The sequence below is a fragment of the Ictidomys tridecemlineatus genome, chromosome 5, assembly GCF_052094955.1.
Source record: "Ictidomys tridecemlineatus isolate mIctTri1 chromosome 5, mIctTri1.hap1, whole genome shotgun sequence".
Taxonomy (NCBI): domain Eukaryota; kingdom Metazoa; phylum Chordata; class Mammalia; order Rodentia; family Sciuridae; genus Ictidomys; species Ictidomys tridecemlineatus.
In genome coordinates this window covers 115,910,965-115,934,440 of record NC_135481.1, presented here as the reverse complement: position 1 = coordinate 115,934,440, position 23,476 = coordinate 115,910,965, and the positions used below count along the sequence as shown (strand labels likewise).

General features: G+C 35.5%; 1 protein-coding gene across 7 annotated transcripts in view; it reads left to right on the top strand.

Annotated features, from left to right (window-relative positions):
* Positions 1-23,476, top strand: part of Atg2b (autophagy related 2B) — a 74,918-nt gene that overhangs the window by 38,522 nt on the left and 12,920 nt on the right. For 6 of the 7 annotated variants that reach the window (XR_013439277.1, XR_013439275.1, XR_013439276.1 and 3 more), the window contains 17 exons: positions 741-883; positions 5,989-6,146; positions 6,528-6,700; positions 7,250-7,400; positions 8,840-9,039; positions 9,174-9,254; positions 10,366-10,472; positions 10,824-10,916; positions 11,445-11,515; positions 11,966-12,042; positions 12,303-12,473; positions 14,990-15,131; positions 17,257-17,459; positions 18,330-18,556; positions 19,403-19,511; positions 20,608-20,802; positions 21,517-21,618. Coding sequence is in view for 4 of the 7 variants with exons in the window: in XM_078050828.1 (XP_077906954.1) it covers positions 741-883; positions 5,989-6,146; positions 6,528-6,700; positions 7,250-7,400; positions 8,840-9,039; positions 9,174-9,254; positions 10,366-10,472; positions 10,824-10,916; positions 11,445-11,515; positions 11,966-12,042; positions 12,303-12,473; positions 14,990-15,131; positions 17,257-17,459; positions 18,330-18,556; positions 19,403-19,511; positions 20,608-20,802; positions 21,517-21,618 (2,403 nt within the window). In the remaining 3 variants the exon portion in view is untranslated. The remainder of the gene's footprint in view (positions 1-740; positions 884-5,988; positions 6,147-6,527; positions 6,701-7,249; positions 7,401-8,839; positions 9,040-9,173; positions 9,255-10,365; positions 10,473-10,823; positions 10,917-11,444; positions 11,516-11,965; positions 12,043-12,302; positions 12,474-14,989; positions 15,132-17,256; positions 17,460-18,329; positions 18,557-19,402; positions 19,512-20,607; positions 20,803-21,516; positions 21,619-23,476) is intronic. The other variant, XM_078050827.1, reaches the window with a different exon arrangement.

The window sequence follows — 23,476 nt, the reverse complement described above, 5'->3', positions numbered from 1 at the left end:
TTGTACATCAAACAAACCCTTCTCAGTATCAAGAATCAAATACAAACACAACACAATAATACTGGGTGACTTTAACACACTTTTCTCACCACCGGATAGATCTTCCAAGCAAAAACTAAACAAACTATAGAGCTAATATAATAAATGATTTAGGTGTAATAGACATATATAGAGTATTTCATTTATTATCAAGCAAATATTCCTTTCCAGCAGTACATGGATCCTTCCCTAAAATAGACCATGTATTACGCCACAAAGCAACTCTCAGCAAATACAAAAAAAGGATACTACCCCTGTGTTCTATCAGATCATAATAGAATGAAATTAGAAATCAGTGATAATAAATAATAGAAGCTACTCTAATACCTGGAGGCCAAATAATATATTATTGAATCAACAATGGATAGCAGAAGACATCAGGGAGGAGATAAAAAATTCTTAGAGGTAAATGAGAACACTGATACAACGTATCAAAATCTCTGGGACACTGAAGGCAGTGCTAAGAGGAATGTTCATTGCACTGAACTCATTTATTAAAAGAACAAAAAAATACTTTGAATACTTTCTTTAAAATTAGGTTTTTAACTCCAACATTGTCTTGTTTTTCCTTCTCCCCTGTTATGTTTGTTTATTGCTCATATACTAAATGCTATGATACATTAAGAAGATGTTACAACTATTTTAAACGTAAAATAGTTATTTGCTTTTTTGTATGTGTGTGTAAAATTATTATGTTTTAGATGGTGATGCCAGGAGACCCTGTAGAAATGGTGGAGTTTCAGGATAAAGCAATCAGCAATTCTCACTATGTGTTGGAACTAATGTTACCGAATATTCATGTAACATTACCTAATAAGAGCTTTTATGAGAGACTTTATAATAGGTGAGTTTAAAAACATATTTAGTTTGATCCTTGGAATCAGATTGTCTGCCTAACTGCTCCTGTTTCTCCCTTTCCTTTTTTTTTCCTTTAATATTATTTGCCATCCCAGTGTACATTGTATGTGTTTATGGTGACTGTAGAATTGTTACCATTATGATGTGCTGTTGTCATAGCTGATTTTCCCAGTTAGTGGTTCTGGTGTCTGGGCTGCTGGTATGTTAGATGCTGATTCTCTCAGCTCTCAGGTAGACTGGTTGCCCCTGTCAGCTTACTGCAAATGCTGAGCAAATGCTACGTTTTTCTACATGTACAGGGATGTAAAGAGTGTTAAGAGATTCTTTTGTCAAGGGACAATGGATATGGACATAGAATGAGAATTCTGAAGCATGTCTTCTCAAAATTCAAAAAGGCATTTGATTTTAAGCAACTTATGTACTTGTGTACAGTAATTTATTTTTATTGTATTTAAATGCTCCTCAATATATATACTAGGCAAATATTTTGAAATAAGTGGAATTTTAGGTTACAGACTCTAATGACTTTGAACAATTTGCCCAGCTTTCATAAGCCTCAGTTTCTCCATCTGTGAAGTGGAGATGATACTACATACTTGCTTGATCCAAAGGCTATGTAGGGGATTAAGTGATGTAATACTTGGATTCTGAGAATAGTGTCTGAGACATGGTAAGCACTTAGTAGTAGAGGTCTAATTCCTACTCACAAAAGGGCTTTCTTGTATAACATAACTGAAAGGTGGTCATGTGATTCTTGAAAAAGAAGCTCTTGGTGCTTATAATTAGTAGCTTCCCACATGTACTAAACAATTTATTGTGATTTCCGTGAATCTTCAGAAGCTCCCAGTTATTGTTTCTGCTGTAGGTTTACTTGGCATCAGATATCTTGGCCCTTTATTTCTTAACTGAGAATAATAAATTCTAGGTATTTTTACTGATTGTCATTAGCTGTTGTCTTAGAATCATATAGTCCCAGGATGGGTCCATGTTAGTTCAGTGGTCTTGACAGTGAGAGTCACAGGACAGTCCACAGGAATATAGGAAGAAAAGGTTAGCACTTTGTTTAATTCTGAAAACAACTCAGTGAGCACATTCCTGTAATCCCAGCTGCTTGGGAGGCTGAGACAGGAGGATTACAAATTCTAGGCCAGCCTGGTAAACTTAGCAAGACCTTGTCTCAAAATAAAATTAAAAAAGGGGCTAGGGATGTAGTTCAGTGGTGAAGAACTTGCCTAGCGTGTAGGAGGCCCTGAATTCAATCCCTGGCATACCCCTAATTCTAAAAACTACTTTTCAAATTTATATTTTTTATATTTGTTTTGTAATACACATTAGAAATAGCAGCACATGGTTGGTATTGTGGCTTAGTGATAGAGTGCTTGCCTAGCACATGCGAGTCCCTGGGTTTGATCATTAGCAGCACATAAGAAGATATTAGGGGCTGGGGTTGTAGCTCAGTGGTAGAGCACTTGACTAGCATGTGCAGGGCTCTGGGTTCAATCCTCAGCACCATGTTAAAATAAATAAGTAAAACAAAGGTATTATTATGTCCAACTACAATTAAAAAATAAATATTTTAAAAAAGAAAAGATAAATAAAGGTATCATGTCCTCTATAACTAAAACTATTTTAAAAATAGCATGTAATTTATAAACTCATGTTAGAGGAGGAGTTTGATTACCTATAATCTGAAGTTTGGAAACCATGATCTCTAGGCTCCTCCCTTTAAATATAGTTGAGGTATATCTGCTTGTCATGGATACATGCATATGGCTGAGACTAAGGGTCATGAACAACTTGTTCAAGGCTCACTGGGAAGACAGAGGGCTTGACCCTGCTCTCTCTGCATTGATTGAGCGGATTATTGTCAATTAAACCAGGAGATTTAGAATAGTAATGCATACTATAAAAATGCAATTTATAAGTGTATATTTATTTACTCCTTGAGAGAGAGTATCACTAGGTTGCTCAGGATGGCTCTGAACTCCTGGGTTCAAGTGATCCTCTTGCCTTGGTCTCCCAATTAGCTGAGACTACAGGCAAGGGCCACTGTGTGTGGCTCTATTTCCTTTTGAAATATAGAACAAGGTTTTTTCTTTGAATATGAGTCACTGATTACAGTTCCACCTTGTCTTTTTTTGCATAAAGTATACCCAGAAGGCATTGTGTACAGTTTTTAGTTCTAATTTGTGTGTGTGGGGGGAGAGGGGTGCTGGGGATTGAACCCGGAGTACTTTACCACTGAGCAGCTACATCCCTAGCCCATTTAAAAAAATATCTTATATTTGAGACAGGGCCTTAATAAGTTGCCCAGGCTGGCCTTGAACTTGTGATCCTTCTGTGTTTCAGGCCCCTGAGTAGCTGGGATCATAGGTTTGTGTCACTGCACCCAGCTAGTTCTTTTTTCTTCAGAGTGGAAAAAAATATTTTCAAAGTCAATTAAATGCAGAATCCTTATAGATTTTTAAGACTTTTTTTTCTCCTCAAAATGTTACTTGAAATTAATCATTTAGCATGTAGTGTTAAACTGTGCTTATGGTAACAAATATAAACAGATTTGAGGCCAGATTCAGTTGACCCTAGATGAATATATGTAAAATACGTAACTTCACTGATAGCAGCAGCAGTTCTCTGCTGCCATCAGTGAAAGTTGACTGCTTAAGTCAAAGAACTAGAGCCTCTTGTTAATCAGGGTTGTGAACTAAATGGGCTTGCAGAGGAGAGTGTCTGTTCTTTCTTATTCTGCCTACTGGCTCTCTCAGGTCCCTGGAATCATGTGAATGCTGAAATGCCCCCGTCTCTCTGTACATCATGTAATTTCATGTTTAATTTCCTCAGGGTGTTAATTCTTTGACCCTTAATTGGCTTTGTATTTTCAAAGTAGTATAATTTAAAATTTTTTCAAATGTTCTCAGACTGACAGTTTGCAATACAGCACAAATTGCTTCCTCTTCCCTCACCATTTAAGAGTAAGTTGTTGACTAATTCCCCTTTAGCCTTGAGTACTTGAATATAAACTTACCACAAACAAGGACATTTTACATGTCACAACTCATGCATCTAAACCAGGAAGTTGATATTTATACACACTGCCATCTCATTTTCATCAAGTTTTATTAAATGTTTCAATAATACCTTTCTATTTTTATAAAGAAATATATTTTTTTGAGCAGGGATTATAACCAGTAACCAACTCTGCCTTTATTTTATTCATTTAAAATATTAAAATATTGTTTATTCCTTTTGGGTCTTAGTTGAATGACTCTTTGAAGATAGTTTTGGTTATAGTATTTTTTCTATGTAAAAAATCCTTTAAATAGAAAATAAAAAATAAGTATGACTAGTTTCATTAAATCAAATATTGAGTATCTGTTATATTTCAAGCTCACAGACACAGAAATGTGGTGGTTATATCCTTAAATATCTTAAGCATTCTTTTCTTTCTTTATATTAGAAGCATCATCCAATGTTTTATAGTATTAATGGTGTCAAGACTGTTTAGATCCAAATATAAATAAGGAAAACAGTAAAATATGCAACTTTCTTGTATAGGGCATATGCCACAGACTCCAGGTTTTATTTAAAGTAATAGTTTCCATGTGCCTACCAATAGAAAGAATGCTTGTAAGCAGTAAGGTAAAGGGAGAGCATTTCCTGGGAAAATTCTTCATTTTATACTTTCATCATTCATATGCATAGGAGTTCAGACCAAAATCTGGATTTATAAACCTTTGTTTCTTTGCCCTGTAATATTCCCCAGAAGAAGTAAGCCACATTTGTACACAGTCTTTTGAGGCATAGCTGTCAGTGACTGAGATGTGACATCCTTCTGTCCTGTATACCTGGTATCTTTAACAGTGATGCTTCAGGTTTTTCAGGTGGGGAAAGAGTCACAGTGCTCAGTCCTGCTTTATACTTCTAGGGCTCCACAAGCTCAGCCATTGGCCTGGGAAGAGCCTTCTCACTGGAAGGGCAGGGCCACCTCATCACTTGGCACCTTGCTTTACGATGAGTCTGTGCTTTGGCAGTCCTTCCACTTGAGCTGTCTAGTTGTCCTTTCCTCCTCAGTTGTTGCTGCCTGCGCATGATGCCACTGTGCTAGGCACAGGGAGAGATGCAAGTCCCTCTAGCAGGGCAGGCTAGCAGTCTAGGGTAGGGAAAAGGAGAGCGTGAAAGGTTGGGATTGAAATAGGTATGCATGGAGGTTGTGCTCTAGGTCCAAATCTCACATAGACTTCTTGGAGAACTTTGTAAAGTTTGAGTTTTCTTGAAAGCTTAGAGAGTGAGGGGTAGAGTCTAGGACAGAGGGCATCTGAGTAGTGACCAGTATTTTTTTGGAAAGATAGGATACGAGGGTAGCTCAGCTGTGACCCCATGGGTCAGTATTTGGTTGGGCTCTTCTGGCTAGCCAGTAATATTTTCCTCTCCTCCCTGATACTTGTGGTCTTCATCTCATATATTCTTTCTAGTGAAGTTATGTACACACACACACACATACATACATACATACATACATACACACACACACACACACACATACTGGGAGTTGGAAGAAATCTTGACCCTCGTTCCAGTTCTTCCACTAAGTGGCTGTGTGACTTTGCAGGTCACATACCCTGGTGAGACAATTTCCTCAGTTGTGAAGTAAGAATAGCAGTTCTCCCTGGCTGCTTCCCAGGATAGGTGGGATCAAATGAGACTGCACGAGTGGGTAGTTTACAAAGTGCTCTCATGTGGAAGCTGTTTTTGTTTTGTTCTTTGTGGGCTTTTATTTTTAATTAGCTTTCATCTTTAAAGTACATTTAAATGTATGAGTTTGTAATTTGAGTATATAACACAGGTAAAGCTAGGCACCTAGCTAATTAGGTATCTACTGTGTAGATTCCTTTCTCACTGTCCAGCATGGTAGCCATAGCAGTTGTTTTCCCATCGAACATAAATGTTTAAAAAATTATTTCATAGGATCAAATTTCCATTTCACCATTTTAAAAATTATTGATCATGTGATATATATCTTAAAGGAATATTCTTTAGTTTGTCTTCTGTTAAATTAGGAGTTATATATTTATTTTTCAACTTTTGTCTTTATAGGATCTTTAATGACTTGCTACTGTGGGAGCCCACAGCTCCTTCACCAGTGGAGACATTTGAAAATATTTCCTATGGTATTGGGCTTTCAGTAGCCAGTCAACTGATTAACACCTTCAACAAAGATAGTTTTAGTCCATTTAAATCTACAGTTCACTATGGTAATATATTTTAAATTTGTTCTGAATTAAAATACTTAGTTTATAATTAACAAAATAGTAGTTTTTAGATTGTGGATCTAAAAATGTTTCTTTGTGTTTATATTAGTACTAAATTATAATTTCTTTAGTAATTTATAAGAATATTTCCCTATTTCTGATCTATATATTGAATATTATGATCACTTGAATGTATTTTCTTTAGAGGAATAGTATACACATTGAAGTTCAGAGTTAAAGAGAAAAACATAGAAGATACTATTTTATTTCAATTCTATATTTTTTGTAAAAAATAAACAGGTTATAAATACAAAATCTTCCTGTGAAAAGTTTCTATTTTTATTTTATTTAGAACCATGTAACGGTATTTTTTCCCCCTCATAGATGAAGAAAGTGGATCTGAAGAAGAGACTTTGCAGTATTTTTCTACTGTTGATCCCAACTATCGTTCTCGTAGGAAAAAAAAATTAGACTCTCAGAACAAGAATTCTCAGAGTTTTCTCTCAGTTCTTCTGAATATTAATCATGGATTAATGGCAGTGTTCACAGATGTAAAGGTATGGTTTATAAATACAAAGTGTTTTTTCAAATGTGTCTTATTTTAAAGAAATCTAACATGATATATACCCAGTGATTCAGATGGGTTGAAGTGGCTTCAGTGCCTGAGGAGTCCAGTGTTCTGAGGCATACCATGGGGACAGCACCTTTTGGGTTGAAATTTAGCTTTCATTGCTGACCAAACTTTGACTAATTCTGCTCCCAAGAGTGGTAACTGATCTGTTTTAAAGAAGGGTGAAGTACAGAGATTTATTTGGCAGAAGAGGTTGTACCTAGGAGTATTTAAATCATTCAGGTGTTAATACCACCACACTTAATGGTTCAAGAATTAGATTACTTTACTACAGTGTGGGAGATTTTCCTGAGCTGAATTAAGAAAGAGTATCCTGAGGGACATTCTAACTTTTCCACATATAAATAATGACTTTTAGGGGTGGGGAATGTAGCTCCAGTGGTGAGCACGTGCCTAGCATGTGTGAGGTCGTGGGTCTGCTCTTCAGCACTGAAATAAAATAATAACTTCTGTGCTTTTGTGATCTTTTTATTAGCAAGATAATGGAGACCTACTGGAAAACCAGCATGGTGAATTTTGGTTAGAGTTCAATAATGGATCATTATTTTGTGTAACAAAATATGAAGGTTTTGATGACAAGCACTACATTTGCCTTCATTCTAGCAGTTTCAGTCTGTACCACAAAGGTAGGACAATTGTGTGTTTTGTTCATTTCTGTTTGAACATGTTTGAATTTTTCATTTAAAAGAAAATCAATTGGGAATAGAACTTTGCTATTAGAAATTATTTTCTGTGTGGAATTCAGATTCCACTGTTAAAGTAATACTTATTATAAATTAGAAGGTTTTTTAAAAAAAGTCTTATTAAGTTATAATTAATTAAAGTGCTTATATCAGTGATTTTTAGTTTCTCACAGAGTTGGGCAGTCAATCACCAGACTTAAGTTTTTGGAACATTTTCATCACCCTAAATAGAAATGCCAGCTGGGTGTGGTGGCACATGCCTGTAATCCCAGTGACTCGGAGGGCTGAGCCACAAGGGAACACAAGTTGGAGGCCAATTTTAGCAACATAGGGAGACCTTGTTTCAAAATAAAAAGGGCTGGAGGTGTAATTCAGTGGTAAAACACTCCTGCTTCAATCCTTAGTACCAAAAAAAAAAAAAAAATCGATATACTTTAGTTAAGACCCTCACTTTTACTGCCCCCAAACAACCATTAACCTATTCTCTCTCTTTCCATAGATTTGCATATTCTGAGAGTTTTTTTTGTGAACAGAAGAGTAAAATATGTAGTCTTTTTTCATTTGACATGATGTTTTCAAGGGTTATCTAGGTCATATCACTTCTTCATTCCTTTTTATTGCTGAGTAATATTCCATTATATGAGTATATCACATCTTATTTGTCTGTATAGCAGTTGATAGGACTTTATATTCTTTATTTCCTTTTGGTTTCAGATAAAAATACTTAACCACTTTTCGAGCAGTGTCCTGTGAATAGACATGAGCTACTTGCATATTTTTGATGTTTATGAGATTTTCCTATTTATATTTTCTTAGCATTTTTGAATCTAGATTTGTTTATTTTTTAAAATATTTGTAGTTGTGCACTGTCAGACATAACAATATAAATAAAGAGCAGTGGATTATTAATGCCAAGCTGTTTTGTGGTTGTTGTGCTACCAGGATTGTGTTACATTCAGTGGAAATGTAGGTTGAGCATTTCTAATCTGAAAACTCTAAATTTGAAATGCTCCAAAGTCTGAAGCTGTTTTAGTGCTCATCTGATACCACAGTGGCAAATTATACCCTGAACTCATGGTGGATCACAGTCAAAATGCATGCAGACCAAAAATGTATAAAATTATTTTCAGGCTATTTGTTTGAGGTTGTAAATGAATTTCACCTTCAGGCTTTGATCCTCTCCCCAAGATAATCTCATTAGGTATATGCAGATATTCCAAAATCCAAAAAATTCTGAACTCCAAAACACTTTTTTGGTTCCAGGCATTTTAGAAAAGGGATATTTGGCTATACATGGATTTTGTTATGAGAGTCAAAATAGTTATAGAAAAAAATCAATTTTTAATTGTTTTCTTAATGTTTTCATTTCAATGGGGATCTAGGCATAGTAGATGGAGCAGTTCTTCCTACAGAAACACGACTTCCCTGTTCAACGCGCCCTCATTGGTTGGAGCCTACTATTTACTCTTCTGAAGAAGATGGTCTCAGTAGAACTGCTTCAGATGGTGTTGGAGGAGACAATTTGAATATGCTCTCGGTTGCAGTTAAAATATTATCTGATAAATCAGAGTCTAATACAAAGGTGTGCGTTTTCTGCTTTTGTACCAAAAAGAATGATTATGTAAAAGGCAACACATTTATTTTCTTGGAAAAATTTTTGAACTATAATAGGATTCTATAAGCAGTACATGTGATTCTTTGTATTGTCCTGTATAGGAATTTCTCATTGCTGTAGGACTAAAAGGAGCCACTCTGCAGCACAGAATGCTTCCTTCTGGGCTTAGCTGGCATGAGCAGGTAAGAGAACTATTGTGCATCAGTTTATTTTAACATTTATATGACATATACTGCACATATGGAAACGTTCACAAGAGAGAATCGTGCAGCTCAGTAGTTATCATGAAGCAGACATTATGAAATGGGACATCATCAGCTGGGCCTGGTGCTGCATGCCTGTAAGCTCAGCTACTCAGGAGCTGAGGCAGGAGGAATTTGGTGAAAGGGCCCAATTTTTAGACTGAGCTAGAGATAACTAATTAAAGAAAGAGATCCTCCTTCAACAATGAGTTGTACAGAACCCCCCCACACACACCACCACCACCACAGTGGGTTATTTAGGAAATAAGAGTTTTTAAGTGGTCTGTAGCAAACTTTATTTTTTCAAGAATTGTTTAAAAGAAAAATAATGTGAAATTATATTCATACTTTGTTGTTAATTTCATAAGATGTGATTTTCTGAGTTTTCTGTAGCAGTATAGATGTTGGATGGGACTTTTCATTTCAAATTCTGATTTTTCAAGTACTTTAAAAATATTTTTAGTTCTATATATTTAAGATGTAAAGCATGTGTTTTGTTTGTGTGTGTTTTTATAGAGTGATATCTATCTCTGTCTCTCTATTCTTTCTCTGTATAGATATATTTCAATCTATCACTTCTATAACTTAACAACAAAAATCCATGTAAATCCCTTATCTGAAATTCCTGGAACCAGAAGTGTTTTGGAGTTTGGATTTCTGGAATATTAGCGCATACTTAATGAGATTATCTTAGGGAAGGGACCAAAGCTTAAATGTGAAGTTCATTTACATAATTAAAAAATGTCAATTCTATAAAATTCATTTACATTTTATATATGCACATATTTATGTACATGTGTATATTTTGAAGTGCTTAATATGGTCAAATTAACACATCTATCATCTTTCATAATTACTTGTGTGTATGCTTGCACATATACAAGTAGTTTATGAAATTAATTCCTTCAAAATGATTTTTTTTCTTTAGCATTATCAATTTCATTGTAAATGCTTTTTCTGTGAGATACTTTGGTTTTACATCCATTAAGTATATTATATCGAAACCTTTTTATCTTCTAAAGCAGGGTATTTTATACTTTTGTGATTATAGATTTTATACTTCTTGAATATTGCTGATGAACCTGTTTTGGGGTATAATCCTCCAACTTCATTTACAACTTTTCATGTTCACCTTTGGAGCTGTGCACTTGATTACAGGTAAATTTACAAATGGAACAGAATAAAATTTAATTTAAAATGTGTATTAAGTTTTGAAAAATACATAATTTATTGAATTAAGGTTCATTTTTTGTTGTTGTTGGTACTAGGGATTGAACCCAGGGGAGCTTTACCACTGAGATATATACACTCAACCCTTTTTATTTTTTGTTTTAGATAGGGCTTTTCTAAGTTGCAGAGGATGGCTTAGAACTTGCGACCCTCCTACCTCTGCTTCCCCAGTTGCTGGGATTGTAGGTGTGCACCACTGCACCTAGCTCAAAATATTTTTTAAAGAAATTTTCTGTTGTTGCATTAAATTAACATTCTATTATTTCTTTTTGATACTAGGCCCCTTTATTTGCCAATCCGATCTCTTCTTACAGTTGAAACATTCAGCATTTCTAGTAGTGTTGCACTGGATAAGTCGTCTTCTACTCTCAGGTACCTGTGTGAACTTCATTGTATACTGAACCTGGCTGTTCAGAACATGTTAGCTGGTAGATACATTTCATCGTTCCTTTGTAAAATCAGCATTCTACAAGTAGTCATATCTTTTTGTCTAACTTACTCAAATTTTCTTTCTCAAGTGACCTGCCCTATCTATCTACTCTTTTCATTATTGTATTTTTTTTTTAGGGAAGAAATTAATCTTTGGGAGTTTTAGTTTGCTTTTAGAATATGGGATAAACTTCTCAATACTTGATATACTTTGTTTCTTTGTGAATTTGAGCATCTATTAAAAAAAACCACTAAAAATTTAGAATTTGAGCAAATGATTAATTTTTTTATACCACATAAATATTTCTAGAACTTATCAACAGTGAGTTTTAAAAAAGTTAGGTAACATTAGAAATTGTATGTAATTTTGATATGTTATATTAGAAAGAATGGTACAGTTACGTCTAGAGTAATTCTGAGATAGATTCAAAGCTTAGTTTTTCAAATATTGGTTTTATCTTTTTTTCTCAGAATAATCATGGATGAGGCTGCTTTACATCTGTCTGACAAATGTAACACTGTCACTGTAAATTTGAGTAGAGGTAAGAGTTAAATAAAACTATCTGGAATAGATTTAAGCTTCTTTGTTTTGTGTGTGATTATATTAAAGCATTTTAACTCTGGAGTAATGCTAGTAAACTAAGGATCTTATTAAAGGATCTTTACACATATAGAGATCATATGGTGTATACATTCATTTTTTCAGTTATTGGTTTTTTAGCTTGATAGTATAACGTTCTTAAAAGATTAGCATGTACATTAAAATTATATATACTCCAATTATTTAATATAAGATAGTTTCTCACTAAATTAAAGTGAATTGCAGGATGAAAATTGTGAATTTGTAGGATGAAAAACTATATTTGTCACATTGCAATATTTATAGTATTATTTGCAATGAATTTTAAAGAAATGTTCAATTTTTGGTGTATGTTGGATAAGCATTTTTTGAAAGCTCTACTCAGACATTTTATTTCTTTAAAAATTTTTAGATTATGTTCGTGTGATGGATATGGGGCTTTTAGAATTAACCATAACTGCGGTGAAGTCTGATTCTGACAGAGAGCAAGTAAGTTCGTAAGATATGGAAATTTTTATGAAGTACTGATTTTTTGAGAGATAAAAAATTATACTGTACTCTAAAATTACTTTTCCACTTACCTAATTTTGGTCAAAAATAGATAAAATATTTAAAAATCAAGATTAGGTTAATACAAGTACATTTTTCTTATGACAGATGTTCACATATTTAAAGTAAGTGTGGCCCAAAAGGAAGTTGTATCTCTTGTTTGGAAGACATTTTGTCCTTTTCTTCCATGTCTTGTCTAGACTGAGCCCCGCTTTGAGTTGCACTGTTCGAGTGATGTTGTCCACATCAGAACCTGCTCAGACTCCTGTGCTGCTTTGATGAATCTCATTCAGTACATTGCAAGCTATGGTGACTTACATGCACCTGGCAAGGCAGAACGGAAGCCTGGAGGCCCTCAGAGAAAGTCCAAGGTACAGTCAACAACGTTACTCCCCCAACCCTGCCACATGAGTGACAGGCTTATGTCATCGTCGTCATGACAATCGGGTAGGAAAGAAGCTTTGAAAAGTTAACTGTCTATTCTTTACAATCTAAGAAATGGGGTCTGGGAAGGTGATTTTCTGGAAAGCCATTTTGCTGTTTGGTAGTCTTTGTTTCAGAATATTAATCTTCTCAACTAATACTTTTTTCTAGTCTTTGGTTATTTTCATCTATTCTCAGGGAAGAAAGAAAACATTAATGTAAGAATTGTTCTCTGCAAATCAGAAATAAAACATGCTCTGAGAAAGCTTGATGGTAGATGTTCGTGTTGTCAGACTTAGTTCTGTAAGAGTGGCTTCCCTCTGGGTTCTAGGTAGTGCTACTTAGCATTCAGTGTGCTTTCTCATCGAGTTCCTTTTCCCTTCCTGACAACTCTGTCAGAGGAGAGGTCAAAGATAATCACCTCTGTTGTGTAGATGATTAGTAGGAGAAACAGCAACAAACCCAGATGTTTTTGTTCCAAGTTTAGTGCGGTCTTATGTCTCAGGTGTCACATTTCTGACCAATTTAAACACTCTCCTCTTTGTTAAGCACTTTTATTTTTTCAGGGCCATTCTTTTCATAGCCTCTTCTGTGAGCAAGATCCTCAGTCCCTGGGGTGGGTGCCTCTGCTATGAACTCTGGTCCTACTGGCGTTGCTTTATCTTTTGTTGAGGATATCTTACACTTCATATGTTATCCTTCTGTGTGTGACTCCTTGCTCCTTCTGCATTATCACTGGTAATAAGGTGATTTATGACACTCCCTCTCTACTATTTGTTCTCTTTAAAAACATTCTCTAGTTTATTAAAAATTAAATATTAATTCTTTGAATTTGTATTGTCCATCTTAAAAAGTATGACTTGTCATTTTTTAATGCAGAGTAATACTCCATTGTGTATAAATGCCACATTTTTTTTATCCATTCATCTATCGAAGGGCATCTAGGTAGGTTCCACAGTCTTGCTATTGTGAATTGTGCTGCTATGAACATTGATGTAGCAGTGTCCCTGTAGCATGCTCTTTTTAGGTCTTTAGGGAATAGACCGAGAAGGGGAATAGCTGGGTCAAATGGTGGTTCCATTCCCAGCTTTCCACGAAATCTCCATACTGCTTTCCAAATTGGCTGCACCAATTTGCAGTCCCACCAACAATGAACAAGTGTACCATTTTCCCCACATTACTCTGCATTAAAAAATGACAAAATCATAGAATTTGGAGGGAAATGGATGGCATTAGAGCAGATTATGCTAAGTGAAGCTAGCCAATCCCTAAAAAACAAATGCCAAATGTCTTCTTTGATATAAGGAGAGTAACTAAGAACAGAGTAGGGACAAAGAGCATGAGAAGAAGATTAACATTAAACAGGGATGAGAGGTGGGAGGGAAAGGGAGAGAGAAGGGAAAATGAATAGAAATGGAAGGAGACCCTCAGGGTTATACAAAATTACATACAAGAGGAAGTGAGGGGAAAGGGAAAAATAATACAAGGGGGAGAAATGAATTACAGTAGAGGGGATAGAGAGAGAAGAGGGGAGGGGAGGGGAGGGGGGATAGTAGAGGATAGGAAAGGCAGCAGAATACAACAGACACTAGTATGGCAATATGTAAATCAATGGAAGTGTAACTGATGTGATTCTGCAATCTGTATACGGGGTAAAAATGGGAGTTCATAACCCACTTGAATCAAAGTGTGAAATATGATATATCAAGAACTATGTAATGTTTTGAACAACCAACAATAAAAAAAATAAAAAGAAAAAAAAAGTATGACTTGGGTTTAATGAAACCAAAGCAGATCACAGTTTACTAACCAAAGTGGTGAAGTAGCAGTACTGAAGTTGAGCCCTGTGAATCACCGAGTAGTAGATTTTTTCCTCCCATGTATGTGTATATCGCTTCCTGTCCTTGGGAGTCCAAGAAAGGAGGCTTTGACCTGAAGTTGCTTTGTCTTCAAAAGTGAAAGTCATTACAGCCTGTCAGATTTGTCAAATCAGACTTGCTAGTAATGCCCTTTCCCAGCTTCACAGCAGTGTTGTGTTGGCAACTGGGCTGTCTTCTCCTGCATTATCTCTGCAAGATCCCAGTTCAGAGTCAGTCATTCTTGTTTGCAGTAGTTGTTAGGGTTGTATGGTAGTACTAAAAACTAAAACTGAAAATGTAAATAGCTACTGGGCAGAATTTAGAAAAATGAGTATGGTTCCATTTCTGGTGTTTCTGTAAAATATAATATATTTCTAATATAAAATAAATATAAGGAGTTTTTAAAGAGTACTTTCAGCTATTTTTAATTTTTTTTTTTTTTTGAGACAGATCTTGCTATGTTGTCCTATTAAATGGCAGTTCGTAGGCCTTTTACTCTTGAGTTCAAGCAGTGCTCCCGCCTCGGCTTCCAAAGTAGCTAGGTCTACAGGCACATGCCATGATACCCATTTTTGGCTATTTTTAATTAAACCTTTTGGCTATAGGTAGGTTCCTCTGGTGGATCATCCTCACGCGGTCCTGTGCTTCCTGAAGCAGATCAGCAGGTTTTACGGGATCTGATGAGTGATGCTATGGAGGAGGTCGACATGCAGCAGACCACTTCATCAATAAAGCCACAGGCTAATGGTAAGACCAGGACTTTTTCCCTGGGAGCACTGATATTGTAGTGTCTTAGATTATTTGTGTTCTCAGAAATTCTTCAGTAAGTAACTTACTGAAGAAAAGACTTGTCCAAGTTTGGGTATATGTGTATTAGCCAATTAGCTTGTATTTGTGGAATGTCTAGTAGATAAATAACAGTATCCAGGATGACATGAAGGATACAGAGGAAATGGGAGACAAACTTATTTTTTCTGGTAGCTCATAGCCTAGGAAAACAAATGGGCAGGACACTGAGGCTACTGCTTGGAATGACTGAAAAATGACATAAGGAAATACCTTCGAATGTGGTTTGTATTCTGTAATTTGGAAAGGATTGAAATGATTTCATGACACTAGTGAAAATGAGATGAGTTGACTTTGGAAACTGGGTGGAATTAGGTATGTAGTGAGGAAGGAGAAGGTGACCCTGGAAAGGCCGTAGACTGGTCTGTGTCAGAACACAGGCATTGAGAGCCTTAGACTCCTCCTCGGTGCTGCCAGGCTGCTGCAGATGAAAGCACCCTTCTTAGTGAGAACTGGATAGTCAAATTGGACAGGCAGGGAGGGACTGGATGATTAGAAATCCTTGAGAGCCAAACGGAACCATTTAAATATTTAAAGCATCTATTTCAAAACTAGTTTTTCCTAATTGGATGGACATAACTATTTCTGTATATTGTGAATTTTTTTTTTTTTTTTTTGGTGCGGGGGATCGAACCCAGGGTCTTGTGAATGCAAGGCAAGCACTCTTCCAACTGAGATACATCCCCAGCCCATATTGTGAAATCTTAATTTTTAAATATTTTATGGTGTTACAAAAGTTTAGCATTAAATGTAGCTTCCATTTTAATTTAGAATAAATTAGAACTAAGGATGTAAACTGGGAATTCTGGCTTCCTTTGTACTACCTTATTTGTAATGAACAGAGCTGTCTAATTACATGGGAAGGCATATTTAATGAATATTTATTGAGTGGCTTTACCAATTTGTGTGTGTGTTGGGTAGGGTGTCTGGAGATTGAACCCAGGGCTGCTCTATCACTGAGCTATAGCCCATCCCTTTTTATTTTATATTTTGAGCCAGGATCTCACTTAAGTTGCCAAGGCTAGCCTCAAACTTGCAATCCTCCTGCCTTAGTCTCCTGAGTTGTTGGAATTATAGGTGTGAGCCACGCTCCCATTCTTACACTGAGTAAGTTTATAGACAAGATTCTTCACTAAGCACTGGACACTTAGACTGCATAATTCAGAGGTGCTACCACATGAAAGTTGAGAATTTTTTCAAAATTTATACATTGTCTGTGAGCCTCTGGAAGCCAAAATGTTACTTTATACATTTTTGTGTTCTTAGCCCCATCTCAGTGTTTGGTTTGAATGAATAGAGAAACAATCAGTGACTCTAATATGCAGTATAAATGTATAAAAATATATTCACATATATAAGGTTTTTGTGCACATGCTATCTTGTGAACTTCCTATTGAGAGAGCTCCTGAGAACAGGTGTCCAGTGGGGAGAAAGTGTGCCCAGGAAATAGCTTTCTTTTTGTTGCTTGGAATCATTTTCCTCTTCCAATACTTAAAACATGCTTAGTAACTGTTCTTCCTTCCCAATTCATAAGCAGGGTTCTCCTAGTTTTAGGTAAGGTTCTGCTAGATGTAACCAATTTGTCTTCCTCCTGCAATACTGCCCAAGAAATTTCTTCCAGAATATCATCCACAGGACAGAAATGTCAAAATGAAATTCTGGCTGAGGCAAAATGAGTCAGCATTAATCTGCTGCTGGATTCCTGAACTTCTCTAATGCCATATAACTGAGAGGAACTATCTCTACTTAGAAAACTATCATTTGCTGTTTTTTTAGAGAATTAAACAGTCTTTGTATGTATCCATACATTTGTTAAACAGTCTTTTTGATGTATTTCTACCACTTGCTGAGGTGTTTTGGGGCAAGTTACTTTAGCTGTTCTTAATTCTCAGTTTCATAGGGTTATTGTAAAAAATAAATGAGATTTTGCAGGTGAAAACATTCAACCTGTATATCTGATACATAGTTAAGATGTTTAGTATTTTTTCAGAGTAAACGAAACATATATATATTTTTTTTAATCTAGGTGTTATGGATGAAAAATCTCAAATTCAAGAACCATGTTGTTCAGACCTTTTCCTGTTCCCAGATGAGAGTGGAAATGTGTCCCACGAGCCTGGCCCCACTTACGCCTCATTCACTCACCACTTGATTAGCGATGCAATGTCAGGTGTGCCCACTGAAAACGATGATTTTTGCATTCTTTTTGCACCAAAAGCAGCCATCCAGGTAATAAATTAACAGAATTATTGAGGTTTAAAATAATGTTAAAAGTTAAATTGACCAAAGTGTCCCTGAAGAAGATTGTTTAGATTTTGTTACTTCTTATGGTTCAGTTCAGAATTACTTCAATTTAAATTCACTTTAATGGTGGTTGTACTTTATTATTTCTATGGCACATCTCTCAGACTCAGAGACTGCTCTATATTTTGCAAAGTTTCCTATATAGATTATTGAACTGCAAATATCATATAGTTAGATGACTCTTAAGGGCATTAATATTAAATGACAGAAGTTGTACTGCCTAGAGTGGTTGGTATAACTGGGAAAGACAAGATGTGTGTGAATGCTAATGATTGATTGAGAGGAACACAAACACACAAAACTGCCCAGTAGTATCTTAGTAGGTGACTGAATTTGTTCACTAAGTTCTGAGAACCTTCTGGTTAAAATTTAAAAAAATCAAAGCAGTCAAACTCAGGATAAACCAATTATTAGAAACATGATAATTTGCACAGTATTTTGAAGTTGGTCAAGTTTTGGTTTGAAATGCAGTATTGACTTTAACTGAAGGAATAAAATACATACATGTGCAAACCTGTACATAAAATCTGTACTTTTATATTATGAAATAAGTTGTAAGAGTGAAATTGTAAACTAGAAAAAATTTTCATGGGTGATTTATAAAGAACAGAAATATAGTTCATTGTATGCTTAATGAAGCAGTCTCTCTTAGGTAGTGGTTAATGTCAGAATTATAACCTTATTTTATATATCAAAATTAGGAAAAAGAATATAGACTCATGAAATTCCCTTGAGATATGCAGCATAACCAGTCATTTCTAATGATGTGAGAGTCTGTGTTACTGTTGATTTCAGGAGAAGGAAGAAGAGCCAGTCATAAAAATCATGGTTGATGATGCAATTGTGATAAGAGACAACTATTTTAGCCTACCTGTTAAGAAGACAGATACCAGCAAAGCCCCATTACACTTTCCCATTCCTGTAATTCGGTATGTTGTTAAGGAAGTTTCTCTTGTGTGGCATCTTTATGGAGGCAAGGATTTTGGGACAGTTCCTCCTACTTCTCCAGCTAAAAGTTACATGTAAGTTAATTTCTGTGCAAGTTTATTTATCAGGCCAATGTATTCTTTTCATATAAAAATATAGAATTTATCTTAAGAGTTAATAAACTAGTATTTAAGTGTCATTTCCCATTTGTGTACTTATTTGTATTGTAATTAATGTTGAGTTTCACTCAGCAAGATTTTCAGGTATTTACTATATGCCCATTCTAAAAAAGGAACAAGACCCAGCTCTTTCTTCAGCTCCAAAGAAGGGGATAATCATGGACTGAAGGAGAACAGCGAAGTGAGTGTGTCAGGAGGCAGGAACTGTGCATTCTCTGAGCTCCCAGCACGCAGGAGAGTACTGAGCAGGGCACCAGTGCTTACCGAGCGCTTACTAACTAAACAAAGGCAATGTTCTGCAGCAGAAGAGAACTAGGCAGAGGATGCTCGGACAGTGGGGTAAAGAGTTTCCCAGGGTGGGAGGAGCAGTGACATTTGTTACAATAGTTCGCCTTTTTGTACTTAAAAAGTTACTTTAAAACACTTCTGACTTGATTATAGTTCTTTTCTGTTTTCTGGCATTTTTAGGACTTGTTCTTAGACCAAAAAGTTTTCTAAGGTAATAAGAATGCTATAATGAGGTCTCATTTCCAAGTGAATCCTGTGATATGGAACCCAGCACCATAATTAGATTTTTCTAAGTTCTGACTATTTAGCAAGCAGATGACTACTCTGGTTTTGATTTATAATAATATAATTTGTGACAACTTTCTGATAATTCTGTAATTTTATTTTTCTTTTCATCTTATTAATTTTTCTAATATTATTAATTAAATTTCTTTGATTATTTTTAAACATTATTTTCTTTTTCTTCATTTTTAGTAGTCCTCACAGTTCTCCTTCTCACACACCCACAAGACACGGACGGAATACAGTATGTGGAGGGAAAGGAAGAAACCCTGACTTTTTAATGGAAATACAGTTAAGCAAGGTAAGAAGGTATTTTGAAAGGAAAAGTCCACTTAAGATGGAAGGAGTATAAGTGGTGTTTCTTTGGTTTCCCTAGCCTCATTGGTCTTGAGCTTTAGGTCCTAGCTCTTTGGATTGAAAAAGTACAAGGTATCTCTATGAAATGCTTCCTTTTCTTTCTTTCTCTCTCAGGTGTTCTAAGAAGCCCATGGTGCTTTTTTTTTTTTTTTTTTTCTCTCATGCTATTCTAGGAGTTGGGTTCTCAGAGTTGAATGCCCTTAGAATCCCTTAGTGGGTTATTTAGGCCTGGATTTGTGAGCACCACTCTAGGATTGCTGACTGAACGGGTCTGACAGACATGAATTTTTAGTGTGATTCTTTTTGCAGGCACATGATAAACTGCTGCCCCAGAGTACCTGTCTGGGAAGGCCTGCCTTTGGATAGTGCATATGGCAGGTGCTCTGTGAAGTTCTCAAGGCCATAGGTCCCATACCACTAATGACATTATATGCATTTAATTTAACTCTGTCAGTTTGTTCAGGATGCCCCAAGTGTCATATTTAGGATAGGTGGTGTACAGATATTGTAGTGATGGCAATTCTTTGCCCCTTTTTGGAACTGAACTTTCCTTCTATTGATTTGTTCATGCAGTTTCATAGGTATGCAAGATCTTAATTTTAGGTTTTCTAATTTTGCTTGAAAAGGGTAAAAGGGGGCGGGTGTGGTAGTACAGGCCTCTAAATCCCAGCAACTCCTGAGTCTGTGGCAGGAGGATCACAAGTTCAAAGTCACCTTCAGCAATTTAGCAAGGCCCTAAGCAACTTACTAAGACCCTGTCTCAGATCCCTGGTACCAAAATAAATGAGTAAAAAATTAAAAGAGTAAGGGATTTTACCAAGATCATTTAAGAAATATTAACAAAGCTTATCTGTGTATTGTAGGGTACACATAGATCAATAAGTAAGTGAACAAATGAAACATTTAGTTCTTTGAAAGTGGAATTATAAGCTGAGGTAGAATCCAAAGAAAATTATGAGTGATTGTTTGCATTTTAAAGAGAAAATCTAATTTAAATAAAAGTAAAGGTTACTCTGTGTTCCTTCTCCTTGTCTGTTAAGGTGAAATTTCAGCATGAAGTCTACCCCACATGCAAAGCAGAATGCGATTCTAGCCTCTTAGAACAGCCAGTCTCTCGGCAGGTGTTCATTGTTCAGGATCTTGAAATTCGGGATCGGCTGGCAACATCACAAATGAATAAATTTTTGTACTTGTATTGCAGCAAAGAAATGCCTCGCAAAGCTCATTCCAACATGGTAAGATTTAAAGCCTCATTTTTTGTTGTTGTATTCTCTTTTTAATATGAAAATCCCTTTTAAATATGTCACTTAAAGTTTTGTGTTTGAAAAATTATTTTGCATATTGTTGCTAGAGTCTATTAACTATAATTGGCCAATATATTGATATCTGAAGAAAACCAGAAATCCATAGCAGTCTACACAAAATAATTAGGATTGTGAAAGTGTTCCAGAACATGGTTCTAAAAGCCTTATTTGAGTTATAAAATAAGGTGCTTAGTGGAAATATAGTGTGGTGGTGAAGAGCGTGGGCTTAGAGTTGGACCTGGGTTCAGATCTCAGTTCTGTAACTTACTAGTGATGGCTTTGCTTAAGTTGCTTAATTTTATCGAGGTAGAACTGATAAGCTTAGGACCTTAGAGGTTCTTTACAGAAGTTGACTTTGGAAGATGGGCCTGTACATTGGCTTCTGGGCCTCAGCAGACTCCTTTGAGCCTGCAAGTACAGTATCACTCATTTGCAATTTTTCCTCTAAAGGCAGCCCAATTTCTGTCATTAGGTTCTTAAAAGGGATTGTGCTCCAAAAATTTTTGATTCAGACTTTTAAGGAAAAGAGGGTAGATAATTCATCACTTTTTGTACTCACATAGAATTCACGATTTTTCTTTATTAACATGAGAATAAGGTCATTTTATCTCACTGGGAAAAAAATGTTTTGTTTTTGTCTTATAGTTGACAATTAAAGCATTACATGTGCGCCCAGAGTCTGGCAGGTCACCACAGGAATGCTGCTTGAGGGTATCATTGATGCCACTTCGCCTCAATATTGACCAGGTTGGTTGCATGGGCATGATTCATGTGATTATGGTTAGACTTATGCCCCCTCATCCAGAATAAAGGAACTGTAATGTTTCTTACTTTTGCGCTTTTGTGGCATTATATAATTTAAGCAGACTTTTGATAAATAGTAGAGCAGATTCATTAAAGGTTTGGAATATGAATTACTGGTGGGTAGATGTTATTGATGTTATTTATCCCGCTCTCCTGTTCATTGAGGTGGGACAAAATACATGCTACTCACTCTCTCCATTCCTTGTGGACTTACTTCTAGTTTAGATGTACACCATTTTCAGAGACTATTAAAGGACTTCCTAATGAGTTGAATGATAAATATAAAGGATTGTGTTATAATAACATCGGGGAAGATAATTTTTCTACCCTGAGCAAAATGAAAATTAGCAAATTGTTACCTAAAGAGGTCATAAACAACAGGTTTATGGAAAGATGTAAATAAGGAAAACCACTTTCCCATATTCAAATTCCCATATTAAACCTCCCGTCATAAAGTTTTTCAGGGCTAACTTTGACCCTGAGAAGTGCTTAAAACATGGTTGTAAAAGCCATATTTGAGATATAAAATAAGATGCTTAGTGGTAATATAGTGTGGTGGTGAAGAGTGTGGGTTTAGAATCGGACCTGGATTCAGATCTCTGTTCTGTAACTTACTAGTGTGTGGCTTTGGTTAAGTTGCTTAACTTCTCCAAGACTCACTTTCTTTATTGATAAAATGAGCGGGATTGTAATACATGCATTAGGATTTTTAAGAATGAGGATTATAGACTGATGTAAGGAAACACTTATGCTATGTGCTCGGCAGCCTATGTTAAGGGTCTTAATGTTAACTGAAACATATAACAACTGCAGAACACAAATGGAATTTTTAATCTGCTTTAAAATAATAAAACCCTCTTCATATCCTTTATATTGATTTGAGCTCAGGTTTGGAAGCAGAGTATTTATTTGTGAGGTGTCATTCATTTACTTAAATAATATTGATTGGATATTATTCATTAGTTACTTAAATAAAATGTGAATAATCAATTATAAGCAAGTAACAGGTATTTTAGAACTGAATTTAAATATTTATATTGCAAACAGAATGGCATTATCTCAGAGAACAATCTATTGTGAGGTACAGGAGTGGACCTTAGTTTCACATTAATGCGTATGACTTCTGAGTTGGGCCAGATTTTAGGTTTTCTCATTATGAGAATAATATCTTTTGATATTCATATCCATATTTTAGTTTAGTTTATATATAGTAGAAAGATTTATGGGAAAAGCACCAGTGTGAGTAAGACTGAGTGAAATTTGTCTTTATGTCATGACTTCATTAAATGTAGCAAGCCCAATTCCTTTAGTAGACTTTTTTCTTTGGTGTTGAGTATAATTTCTTTGTTATAACTATAAAACATTAAAACGTCAAAATGAAATATTAATCCTAAAGAAAACAGGGAAATAAATGTCGTAACTGCATTGAGGAAAAATGGGAAATCAGTCCCTAAGACATAAAACCTAGGAAAATAAAACCATGCTACAATATATAAGCCTTACGTTTTTTACTGAGTGAAAAAAAAATCTTTTCTACATGGCATATTTTGAGATTGCAAACCGTCATGGAGTAGAAAACCTTGCATTCTATTCATTTTTTCTTATGAAAATAAATCAGTTGGTGAATGATATGCTTTGAATAATATTTTTCTTAGCCAGCTTCTCCTGATCTTATTCATCTTAATTGAATTGTAGACATCAAGCTTCATTGCTGTTGGAATTAAGGGCATTTGCTTCCAAAGCACAGCACCTCCATAGCACAGGCAGTAAACAGTGCAGATGGATGAGTCCCATTGTGCAG